At 24.0% G+C, this 14,565-nt stretch overlaps 1 protein-coding gene across 2 annotated transcripts in view; it reads right to left on the reverse strand.

Moving 5' to 3' along the window:
• Window positions 1-14,565, reverse strand: part of LOC113553278 (ATP-binding cassette sub-family G member 1-like) — a 34,675-nt gene that overhangs the window by 3,820 nt on the left and 16,290 nt on the right. For both annotated transcript variants that reach the window (XM_026956527.1, XM_026956526.1), the window contains 4 exons: window positions 12,644-12,761; window positions 6,267-6,501; window positions 2,578-2,723; window positions 806-1,044 (listed from right to left, as the gene is read on the reverse strand). In XM_026956527.1, the coding sequence (XP_026812328.1) occupies window positions 806-1,044; window positions 2,578-2,723; window positions 6,267-6,501; window positions 12,644-12,761 (738 nt within the window). The remainder of the gene's footprint in view (window positions 1-805; window positions 1,045-2,577; window positions 2,724-6,266; window positions 6,502-12,643; window positions 12,762-14,565) is intronic.

The raw sequence follows: 14,565 nt of genomic DNA on the forward strand, positions 1-14,565 counted from the left end.
TACACATGTTATACGTACCTCTATATTCAACAGCAATACTAGATACATAGATGTATTCTCAATTTCAATAAAGTAAACGTTAAAAGCGATATATGAATTTTTTACTGCCGAGTAATATAATATATTAATGTAATATCGCTAAATAGCTTGCAGAGCATTTAAGCTGTGCTGCGTGGAATAGCTTCAAAAATAACAATATAATATTGTCTTTATTGTTGATGATATTATATTATTATTAATTTTGCAGTCGGGTACTCATCAGGGACGGATCCAGTAAGGCAAACCCGCGCCACTCGTGCCAGAGAGCATTAACACATTTACTCATTTTTCTAAAATTGAATGGCATATCTATTGTTTTTTTTTTAAATTTAAATCGCTTATAAATAAATTATTTTAAAAAACGAAGAAAAGCTGTAAAATATGAGATACATTACTACATCAGAGAAAAATATGTGTGATATTATACTGTTATACGCTTTAAATGTATTTCACCATTTCAGATCATCACTCTGGATCCGTACCTGGTACCTAAAATATAGTTATTATAATATGTGTTATATGCACTATGCGCATAATCAAAAACGTTTTGTTGATCATTATAATACACGATAATGATCTATCAGACCATTCAGACCACTGGAGATTGGACTAACTCCAGTTAGAAGATTTTATAGTTAGTAATGACCCCGTCAACACGCGGGCGACAATTACAATATGATGCGGCGCAAAACAGACGAATTATATATGATGGTAGTGGTATAGTAAACATATTACAAATTAATTAAAATATCGTTGCAGTACTTACTGAAATCAGCTGGGTTGTGATATTGCGGACAATTAAGACCGATTGTTTGCAAATAAGGTATGGTGTTCTGACTAGAGCCTTGGTATACGCAGTACCCTTCGGCCATAATGTAGACGTGATCGAACATTTCGTATGTGCTGGCGCTAGGTTGGTGTATCGTGCAAACCACTGTCCGGCCGCCTTTGGCCAAACCTTTCAAGATAGACACGCACTGATGTGAACTTGTACTATCCAAACCACTGGAAATAATAATAATAGACGCGTTTATACTATTATGTATTGCAATTATAGATAATATGAGCACAACATATCTAGACGAGAGTATATAATATAGATAAATATTATAGTTTGAATGTTTAACAGAAAAATATAAATTTTAAAAAACGAAATATATTTCAAATGTAGAATGACGCATGAATTCTGGTATTATATGTCATTTTCTTGCATAGATTTAAAGAAGTTTATTAAAAGTTATCCAAAAAATATTATTTTGTCCTGAACATAGTTACCTTTTTAAATTCTTCTATACACTAGTAACTTATTTATAAAATTACATAAAATATTTAATTATAGTTAAATAGTTCACTAAAATCAGATGGACTAAACATGGCCTATATGTTACTAAATCATGTTTAAGGAACCATTAGCTCACTAGATAGGTATTGATTGTTCATACATCCACATTAGTGTAGACCAAAGGTCGGCAACCTTTTTACCTATACGGGCCATAATTTTTTTCAGTTTTTCATTGAGGGCCGCATACAAAAATAAAATATTAAAAAATATAATTTAATATATATATATATATATATATATAGATAGATTATATACAATTAGATCACGTTCTTGCTCATAGCTTATGTCATGAGATGTGCACATTGTTACATTAAAGTCATGATTAAATTAAATTTTATATCAATTTAAGATATAAAATTGAAATTTTAAACACCATGAAATATATTTGGTGAGCCGCGGGTTGCCGGTGCCTGATGTATAGACAATTCATGAATCATATTGTCACCTACTAACGCACTTACCAATTGTTGTAGTAACTCAAAAATATATTCACCTATTATTTTTATCTATTAAGACTATTAAGAGGACGTTATACCTGCATGTGTTGTCTCTGTTTTACTAACGTACATATTTCTAACAAATTTACATTCAATAGAATACATTTTATGTTGTTAGCTTTAATAGTGGAGTCAATTTACTTATTATCTAACTTAAAAGTTAAAAGTAAGAATATTATCCAGGACATGTCATATGATTTTATTAATATTATCATTTTAAAGTGAGGTATAGATATGTAAAATATTGTAACAACACTGCTAAAACAAAATAAAAGCAGTGTTATCGACCCAATACATAAATTGACTTAATGTTATAATATTATTTATAATATGTATATATTATATATACATATATACATATATACATATATTATAGGTACATAAATACTTTCGTCTTAATCACGATACGTGCCTTAATGATTATTAAATTATTGTATAATCCGTTCAATTCATTTTGGCACTCGACAACCGTTAGGATTGAAAATAGTGATATGAAAATTACATTTTTTATATATAATGTATTAATTTAGTTTTTGGACCACTTTTTTTTTAGTTGTTACTCGACCGCGTGCCAAGATGAACAGACCTGGTTATATAATGTATTATCTCATGATTTGTATGATCAGGAGGTACATAATATATTATACATGGGTAATCTTAGTATGAAATAAAATAAAACATCAAATTTGAAGAGCTTACGTGGTGGGTTCATCGAGAAACATGATGGGTGGATTATCAATAAGTTCAAGAGCGATGGATAAGCGTTTCTTCTGTCCGCCGGATAATCTACCGCACCTGGTGTGAAGGCTGCCGGAAAGTCCGATGCTGTCTAGAATGTCCTCGATCTAATCAAAAAACAAGGAGACAATGTCAGTTTCAATACGTGATTATAATATTACAGATGTATAAACACATGCTCACACGAGTGTACATTAATTAGGTAGGTATATTCATACGTGTGCATACAAGGAAAATTAAACAAAAATGTAATATGTGAGTATAATAGGTGTGTCGTAGGTGTATTTGTTTTTCGTGACTTAAACATATTTGGTGACTGACGTGGAAAAGAAAAACTCATGGTTCTAAATTGAGAACTAAAAAAATAAAGCTAAAATCATTTAAATAATAGCAATAGCTTGAGTTCTTTTTTTATAATTATTCGAAGGATGACATGTAATAAATAATTGTATGATAAATTATTAAACCGACATAGCCTTGGAGACGATTGAATTACGCTGCCATTCGAAGAGGCCATGATAAAGACTATGCGAATTGCTAGTACAAATGTTGTTTGAAGAGACAAATAAAGGAAGTTTTTTCTACAGAACAATGACCTAAACTTAAGAATTTTTAAACGTATTTTGGTAGTAGGTACCTACTAAGATGCAATATATATTTATATAAGTACCTACTATTATTATTTATTAATATTTGAATAATTATGTAGTAGAAGAAATATAAGCGTATCATTGAATGCATGAGTTAACAATAGGTACCTACTTAGTAGATGGTATAATTTGTTTTTAAAATGACTTTTTGTAATTACGTTAGTATGCTTAAGTTTACTTTATTTTCGTAATTGATTTTTTAAAATTTTAAAATACACGTACAGCGGCGTAGCTAGGATTTAAAAATAGGGGAGGGGCAAACCTAAAATACTAAAAAATATAATCAACAATTAACAATAACAGTTCATTTTTATATTAAGTTGATATTGTCGATGGGGGGCATGGCCCCCCCCCATGGCTACGACACGACAATATAATACAATTTATATATTTTCAAATAGTAAATCCCGGAAATTAAATAAGGTATAAAATATTCTAATAATTAAAAATCAAGATTACATCAAATAACAATAACATGTGGATGATTAATCAAATTATTAAATCAACTAAGTATCTATTTCTTTTTCATATAATGGCTATCTACAGTCAAAAAAGAAGATAAGTGCATAATATTAAAATGCTTTGATTAGTATTATCTATAAATATTTCGTACTACAGTATAGATTAAAAATATATATATACAATAGAATTTCTATTTAGAAATTAAAATATAGATTCAGTTGTCGTATTAATAATAGATTGATAAAATTACGAAAATATAAAATAATAAAAATAAAATACTAAGTTCAAAATAAGTGTCTAAAACGGAATAAATTAACCATTAATACATAAATAATTATTTTGAAATAATAAGCACTCTATGTATACAAAACTACCTTTTATACCTTAAATGTACAGGATCTATAATTATTATAAAATATGATTCAAAATAAGTATAATATAGGTTATGTTTCTATGATAAAATACGAAGTCATGTAATAAACTATATAAACCTTATATTATAATATTTAATGAAACACATACCTATAGTATTAATTAAATAATGCATAAATGCGTTTTGTAGTTGTTATAAATATAAGAAAAAAATTGTTGTGATTGTGAAGTTATTATTGAATCTATTCGAAAAAAAAAATACTATTTCATTCAATATGACTTTTAAATTTTAAAATAAACACTTATATTATATTTTATATTTAAATCTTAAATCACAATACATTTTATAAAAAGAAATGTAAATATTATTTAAAAGTTTAAACAAAGTAATAATAAATCTTAAAAAGGAAACTATTATATTTTCAAATTTTGCTTAGGTAGATTTTAATATTGTTATAAAAGAAAATTTTAATTAAATTACACGTGTAACAAACGAAAATAAATACGTATTAACTATTAAGATCGAGCTTAAAACTAGGTCATATAAACATTTTTATGCTTTTTCTTAATTTTTTATCAAGGTAGTTCTAACCCGTTGTATCTGACCTTGTAGATAACAAAGAAATATAGATATAATAAACATATTAGTAATAATATTAACGATTAGTTAATACTAATATAGTTAAGCTTTAAACACATGTAAAATTATAAATACTTTTAGTATGAGTAAGTAATAATTTTAATGTTAAATTGGTATCAATTTATAATAATTTATCTAAGTTAAACTTCTCACATATGAGTAGGTAACGGAATTTTCTATTGATAATCGTTAACAACAATCAAACAATCAAGAAAAAAAATAGCATTATGTATGTAGTAGATGAACAATATTTTGAATTTAAAATTAAAAAATAAGCGATCAATATTCATCATTATTAGTTTATGGTTTATACATTTATTAATAAATTATTTTACAAGTACCTGCTGTATTTTCAGTTATTGATATAAGTAGGTACTAGAGCAATATTAGCTTTCTGTGTTGGGCCTACGTGCAACAGATAAAATGCATTCATGCAGAATCGTATTTTAGGATTTTTGAGTAATTTTAGAGTAAAATCTATTACAAATCCTAACATAAAAATTTAAAAGGATAATATTTTTGATGGGTTTGACTAGTAGATATCAAGTTTTTTGAGACAGTATTTAATCGATATATATATCTCACATACCTTCAAAAATATTATTCTCTATAATTATTTTTAATGGGTTATTTTACTTTAAAATTACTCAAAAATAAAAAAAAATGACTACATCAATGCATTTTGTCCATGTTGCGTGTGGGCCAGAGAAAGAAAATCAGCAGTGCAATGATATCCTTTTAAATAATATAAACTACATTTTTTTCAACAGTATTATGTTATTTTATGGTTTATAACTATAATATTGAGTATTTTTATATTTTACATACATGTTTTATTTATACAATGTACATTTTTGTTATAATTTAAAAATAAGAATTTTAATCACGAAATCAAAACCAGTTTAAAACCGGTTAACTACGTAAAACGGAAACTATTTTTAGACTAATTATTGCAGAAAAACTGTTTTTTTATATGAAACTAAAATCGGAAAAATCAAAACCATTTTTTTTTTAGATTGAGTAAAATAGTTTGAAAGGTTAGTTTATTACAATTTTCATACAGGAAACTTGTTTCAATTTTTATTATTTAATATTATATTATTAAATGAAAATATTAACTATATAATATGTGTATGATAGGACTATTCTTTTAACTATTATATAATTTTATAAGTGTAAATAAATAAAAACAAAACCTTGTAAAAATAAATTAAGTTATAATTTTTTTTGACTTAGTTACGCTTTGAGAGAAATATATTTTGGTTTTAACTGTTGAGAAAAAAAATTTAAAAATTGGTAAAGGTATTTAATTAAATGTTAATGTTTTAATTGTTTTCTGCTTGTTTAATATAATATAACCGAGGGAAACAAGAAAGAATTTGAAATCATGGTTACTAAAAATATCGTTTTAGGTGCTTATGTTTTGATTTCAAAATGTATATCGTGTTATTGTGAATATAAATAATAAATAAATAAATTTGTATCAATCATATTTTTAGGAAACTGAGACTGGTCTGATCACTTACTACAAGAAGTTTAGATTTGTAGGAGAGTGTGTATCCGAGTTTCAGGTCTGCTGCCATCATCATGATTTCTAATACAGTGAAAAGTGGGCACAATTGGTCGTCTTGCATTATGTAACAGGATTCTTTTCGGCATATAGTACGACCCTCGTTATTCTTTTTTCTCAAATCATTATTTAATAGCAAGTCATCGTCATCAACGCGGCTTGTCCTGACTTCACCGTTCATTCCTTTGCGTCTAAACACGTAAAACGAAATACAATTTATGATTTTAGAATGTTAATTTTTTATGGATTATGATAATAAGTTTAGTTTATTAGTTTGAACTAATATTGAATTAATATTTATGTAATCGTAGTTTTTAGTAGCATTTAGATATGTTTATTTTTAATAATTTCTTTTAAAACTATGATAAATACCTTCAACTTAAAAATTAAAATCATTCCAAAATATTAAAATTCGGGATCTAAAATAATAATAATATTATTAACTAAAAGTGATCTTTATTTTTATACTTTTACTTTATTAAGATATTATATACGATCTATAGTAAAAGAAACTCGAATACAATAAATAGTTACTAGTTTAGTAGTTTCTTTTTATACTTCAAAACATTTTATTTTAACAAACAATTTATTTTAAATCATACAAATAGAATTTGAACGACATTTTAAAAAAAATGTTTTATGTCTTGAGGCAATTCAGTTAACTTCCTACACAACATTCATTGTCAACTTATTCAATGTGAACAAGACCACCCTGAGAAATACATTCAATGTCCAAATAAAATGTACTTGATATTGAATTTTTAAATTTATATTTTGATTTTTAAATGTGGGTCACCCTGTTGGAACGTTTTGTGTTGGAAGGTCACATGTTCGAAGTAGGTATACTGTGTGCATGAATTATAATTATTATTATAGCTTTTAAATGTTTTTTATAACAATATATACATAATTTAACAAATAAAAAAAACTGAAATGCACATACATAAATTATGGTCAATTATTAATAAATTTATTTTGATTATTTATGGCTTTCATCATTTTTTAAAGTGTGTTGGTTACAAGTTACTACATTTAATAAAATAATAATTATTGTATTAAGATGATAGTGTTATACTATGTATATAGACGTCTGTAACTGAAATACATATCATCTCAAGTATAGACGAATACACAATTTAAATGTATATGCTTAATTTTTAGTATCTGCCAGTTTTATACATATCGTATATTCGTATATTATATAGGTTAGTTTATAAACAATAAAACAATTCCAGGCTTTGATAACAGTTTAGTAACTATAGGGAATTTAAATTATTATCTGAAAATATGAGAATTTGAATAATTTATATATAAATTAAAATATAGGCCCATTTTTCACGAACAATTTTAAATATTTTAATTTTAATTTTGATCGGTGAAAATAATTTATTTTTAAAAGTAGGTATACGGATATCCTCTGTTGGGGTTATTAGTGCCTAAAAATAAAGTGCTAATTTTTATAAATTTATCATAATTAAAATAATTATAAAATAAATAAATAAATAATTAATTTCAAATATGTTTACGGCCGTTATGTTTTATAATTCAAGTACCTAGAACCTATTTTGAATGATAATAACAAACAAAAAATAATATTATTATATTGAATTTGTTTTCTTTCTATGATTACCTTATGATTAAGGAGCCAAGGTAATAAGAATCAAAAATGTGATGACAATCGATAAAAATTGATTTATTATTACCTAGGTATTCTTAATGGTACTTTAAATCTATGATTGATTGTTTACATTATTATTAGTAAGAAGTAAGGATCACATAAAGAGTTATGAAATATAGGTATAGACAATATAATATTGAATACCTACATATTATTTAGTACTGAGCATTTTTAAAACTAGTTGTCCGTGGGATCTAAAGTAAATATATTAGGATTTTCATGTTTGTTTTTACTATTTTAATTTTTAATCGTATCATCTAATGAAATGAAAATTGATCCATTGAGTAACATATAATATATAAATAATAAATATAATATATATAATTATTTCTCTGTACATTGTACATAAAACAAGATATTTACTAACTGACTGAAATTTTAACGCATGGATCAAAACTACAGGGTCTACAACTTTGAAATTTTGCAAATAATATGATCAGGCACTAAGAAGGTTGAAGGTTCTAAGGGGCTGAATTAATTAGTCATATAACTATATAAAACCGAAATGGGTAGTCAAGTGACGAAATGGGAATACATTAATAAACCCATAACATAATTTGTCCGATTTTTATAATAACTTCTTTAAACTTTTTTTCTATAACATAAGCCACTCATATAATAATATTTAGTAAAATTATACAGGACTCTTAACAACGGTTCGTTTCAGATCCTCTTAACATGGTGGTGAATTTTAAATCTTAAATAATAATATTATGTTCTGAGCCTTAAGACAAAATAGTAGTTTATCACATATTTTCAACTCACTAAAATTGTGTATAGTACAATATTCTAGGTGTATAGTAAGGAATTATAAAGTGCGTAATGGATTAGCTGTTTTTTTTTAAATTTTCTTGATTGATTAATTCATATATATTAATTAAACATTTTGATATGTTTTGTAAAAATATCAAAAAATATCTTGTATACTTTTTGTTAACTATGTATATATAACTGATTAATAACTTTTTTCATATGATAATACAGTTTTATATAAATTCAGTAGTACAAAAATTATATATTTTAGTCTATATTATAAGCACCATTCCTTTTTTGAAATACAAATGGCTATAATTTACCAACATTATTATTTTTTTTTATAAATTATATTTGAAAAAATAATTTGATTAAGGTTAATAAATTAATTATTCTATAATATTATATAGGTTTATTGTTTCAATTATTGTCTTGGTTTGGTGCACCAGTCTTGAGTACAATTTTAGTGCTAGAGGGATGGTTTAGATACTTTTCTTGAGTACGTTTATAAATTAAACTATAAATTAATTTTAATTATTATTTAATTTTTTTTCATTAATTTTTATTGCCATTAATTTATATGTATAATACATAATACATCTAATAACAATATCCAATTTTTTTTACAATTTTTATAGAATTACAATATATGGTTCCTCGAATATTTATTATTATGTCCTTCTAACCTATAATGGCCAAACAAGTGACTGGCGTCCATTTATTTTTCATAAGAAATAACGATCTACTATACAAGTAGGTACCAGGTATGTGGCTGTACGTATACGTTAATGTGGTTAAGTTTTAATTTATTAATATGTATATCGATTATATGATAATTGTATATTATAGCGTAGCTAAATCGTAATATTTATATCAAATTAAAAAAGAGTAATTTGTATAAAACGCAAAATATAATATACATTTAATTACACATATCCATTATAAATTTATGATACTGTGGCATTGATCAAATTTTAATTTTAAGACCCTGGAGTCGTTATCAGTTTTAATAGACTATAGGTATATAGTATATATAAAGTATACAGTGTTGGTAAAACATTGATTGAGTAACGAAATTGTAGACATTTTATATTATTATATAGAATCTATATTCTATATCTTAATAAGCCTATGTTTTATATGTCAAGGTCACTTTTAGCGTCTACTTAGTTGAGAAGTAAAACAAGTAGATAATCTAAGTTGATACACAATGATGTATCTACTGTCTTTATTATATAAACTATTTTTAATAAGGTTTATAATATTTTAATACAAAAATATATTATTTGTGTGGTATCTTATTTGATCAATGTACAAGAATTATTTAGACAAATGTACAACATTTTGTGTACATACAAAACAATATACCTTATAAGTAGTACTGTAGTATGATACATAATATATAATATATAAATTCTTTGAATAAACACAATCAAAATAGAGGATAAAATTATTATTTATTTTGTGATATCAAATCAAGGGTATTATAAATTATAATATTTATAGTTATTAATGGACACTTTAATTTTAACTATTCATATTATAATAATTTTAAAACTACATTTATATAAATAGATAATTAAAATTATAATATTTGTATGAAATAGTATAATTGAAGTCATCTGTAATATGTAAATATAGATTGTTTATTAAGGTAAGTATAAAAGTAATTAACATGGTATAGACTATAGAATTATCTAACAACTATATGATACATATACATTCTTCACATGTATACAGTAAACTTAACACATATTATAGTATATAGATATTATATATCCTATATACGTTATACTATATGTCTATATACTGATAAAATAAATTAAAATTTTGAAGCTTGTATTATTTTTTTAAATAATAATTTATGGTAATAATTAGGGTTAGAATTTATATGCATTGAAAAATGATAAAATATGCAAAGATTTTTATTAGATTTATGAAAAATTAAGTATTTTTTCATAAGATTCAGAAGTTAAATACACATTACTAATTGGAAAGCCAACTACGCCAATTTATAATTAGTTTATTTAAAAGAATAATTAAAATCGTTCATTAAATAAATACGATTTTAAATATATTTTATAGATATACACAATATAATTACATACTATAGTATCAATAATACAAAAAAAATTAATTAATGTGATTGAAAAATAGTATTTTAGTTTAAAAAGTGTTATTGGAACGGTTTTAAAATTATAAAATAATGATGTAGATCGTAGATGACACAAAAAATAAATATAATTAGTATGTAGTACGAGTGCATATTACTATATCTATTTATTTTTTGTTGAGCATCAAAACAACTACTACGTTGAAAATATTATTATAAGATTAAATTATAGTACTAATATATTTTATATATTATGTATTGTATTATACAATTAGCATACATATTTGTATTTTGTGGCTGTAGAATTTCAGGTCAATACCATACAAGTTAGCTAAGTACAAGGACGTTTAATGTAGTTCCACTTCAATAATTTGTATATTATCTTAGTAGACAATATTTATGTATACACATATTACATTGATACTATGGCCTATCTTTCTCCGTAAGGTCTTATATACAGATTATAAAATCATAACGATATGTTTAATTTACCATTTAATCGTATTTAAAAAAATCATATAATAAATGCCTATTTAAATTCACAAAAATAAAAACTATAATTTCTTAATACTTAGGTACCTATTATGTAATTCAAAATATAAAATTGCTGTATTTGGGTAGATCAGCAATTCCGTAGATATATTATGTGAACAATATTATAATAATAATTGTAGATAATTTAGATGAAAATTGATTACGTTTCTCATTATTTATTTTTATTAACACAGTTATAATAGTGTTATAAAATGTATACAGGACTTTTCAAAAATTAATTTTCTAATTCTATTAATTTAAAGTAGTGGTTTCCAACCACTTTTATCATACGCCCCCTTTGTAGGTTTTCAAAAATCTCGCGCCTCCTCCTATAAATTTAAAAAAACGATTACCTAACCTTTTTTCATTTTTTTCCTACATTATAAAATAAAATTATACTTCCTAATAACTTCTTCAGGAATGTTTACACGCCCTCCAGGTTGGGATACACTGATTTAAAGTAAAATACTTAGTAAAAGGGTCACAGGACAAAAGTCATTACTCATTTATTGTATAATATTGTTTAAACTGTATTTGTTAAAACTTAATTGAATATTTTATCTACTCTTATTGATTTAATTTGGCTAAAAAAAAAAAAAAAACAGAAAATAAAATATACGTATATCTCACCTTTATATTTTATACATAAAAAAGAATCAATTCTAGGATTTCTGTTTCTGAAAAATGAAATTGTTCTACATACTTATTTCTAAGAATCGACATATATAATATTTTACAGAGTACAGATAAACAGATCAAGTGAAAGACTTCACACTGGACATAATATACAAAAACCCTGTTAAGTGCTACACAATTATATTATAGTACGGATAATTATAAATTATAAAATAATATCCAATGATTCATAATTTTGAAAATAAATATATAGTATATATATATATATATATCTAATATATTATATATACTATGATTTTATGAAGCTCAATTATTATAATTTATAATTATTTTCAGTTAATTTAGTATAATAATTCATGTTAATAATTCGTTTCAAGAGATAGGTACAATTCGAAAAATGTACGGTTATATTTTGAGTAGGAATATTATTTTAATTAATATATTATATTATTATAGTTTATTTTTCTTGTACCGGCTTGTTATTCACAATATTATATTATTAAATGGTTCTTACTTTTAAATACATTAATGTTTGTATTCAAAATATTAAACTATGATTTTTATGAACAAAAATTATTTTTTATGTATTGTAGTGTTATTTTAGAACATAAAAACTTACTCAAATCCAGTAAGTATATTTAGAAGGGTTGATTTTCCAGCACCAGATGGTCCCATAATTACAGTTAATTCGCCACAGTTAAAACGTCCAGATACGCCTTTAAGTACTTGTTTTTTTTCTAAAAAATAAAAAAAACATATTCCATTAAACAAAAAATACACATTAATCACTTACAAAAACATGAAATACTATTGAATTATTATCAAAAAATAATATTTATATTACTATATCTGCAGGTTTATACAGTTTACCTACTAAATGAGTAATATTGTCTAAGTCTAATTTCTTAATAAAATACTGTTAACGTATTATAAATTTGTTAGAGTTTTGGATTAAATACAATTATATTGTATAAAATATAAATTTCGTTCATCGTTATAAGACTTAGGAAGGTGTAAGAAGTGTTTTGTGTTAATATTTCAAAACAATAGGAAATGGGATAGATTGATCTCGTGTTGTGCGCCTGAAACCGGAGTTCAATCACATCTTTATGTTTGTATGTAAATTTACGGTTATTTTTCATTTTTATTTGATAATATCGTACATACAAAACTTATCGTAGTCGTAGTGATATATTTAATTATTTTCATGTTAAAGAAATACTCAAGAAATACTTAACGTAAATTAATATACATTATTAATACATTCGTCAATAAAAACGCATAGATATTTATAATCTCATTACCTATATACTAAATTAATTCAATATTAAAAGTTAGTTAAAAGTTACTGACCTCGAGTACTTGACCTCATATAATATCAAATAAATGCCATTATATTTAATTAATATAATATAATAATTAATAATCATATCTAATGCGAATATCAGTCGTCATTTATTATTGTTATTACTTATTTATAATAACATTATAAAATTGACAGCAAATTCAAAAATTAGGAAATTATATTGTACCTATATATATACACCAGAATATGTTGAAAGATTTTTAGGATATCATATTATTATAAGTTGAAATTCGTAAGATATAACGAAACATTTATAAGGATAATCAATATGGCTAGCGGTAATTATCAACTGCGTTTTGTTTACTATATTTCTATATGACGCTATAAGAATAGTTGTTCAACTACATTTAAATGGTTTAATATTTATGTACCATACCTAATATGAGACCCATTGATTTTGGTGATTGAATAATGTGACTCGCGTATTTAAAATTATAAAATAATACATATATAATAACATTTAGATTAACTTGGCGACCATGTAATACTAATGAACTGTAAGATGTATTCACTGATACTATACAGTATATCCATTAAATTTTATACTGCCTATTATATAGTTAAAACAATTCTACAGGGTTTGTGCATCCGAATTCCGAGTTTAAAATATTATTATTAGATATCGGTAACCTGTTCTATCACACGTGGGTCAAGATTTTTAAAATTAACTATTTAAAAATTTGATTAAGGATAAATTAAGTATTGTTATTTCAAAACCTATATAAATATTTAAGTAATTCAATATTCATACAACATAAAACATGACTAAATACATAAGCAATTATAAATATATTTTAATTGTTTTAAAGTACATACATCTATAAAATTCAAAATAGTGTCTTTATAATTTGTTATAAAAATACTAAGCATTTTCTAAGCTCAAATCTACAAAATTTGTTGTATTTTTTAAAAAGTTAATTTTTAATCTAAAATTATTACAACTTTATGAATTAGAATGCAAATAAACTAATTAGATACTAATTTACTTTTAATTGTTACATAGTATATGGTTAAATTAGTTTAAAAAATGTATTATATAAATGTTAATTTAAAAATGACCAATTAAATTTATACTTAAATATTATCATATCCGATACATGAAGAATATATTTTGCAACCATAAATTATTTTATGAGTTTTAACCTGAGTACACACGCCATCACATCATATTATTC

This window comes from Rhopalosiphum maidis, chromosome 2 (genome assembly GCF_003676215.2).
Source record: "Rhopalosiphum maidis isolate BTI-1 chromosome 2, ASM367621v3, whole genome shotgun sequence".
NCBI classification, from domain to species: domain Eukaryota; kingdom Metazoa; phylum Arthropoda; class Insecta; order Hemiptera; family Aphididae; genus Rhopalosiphum; species Rhopalosiphum maidis.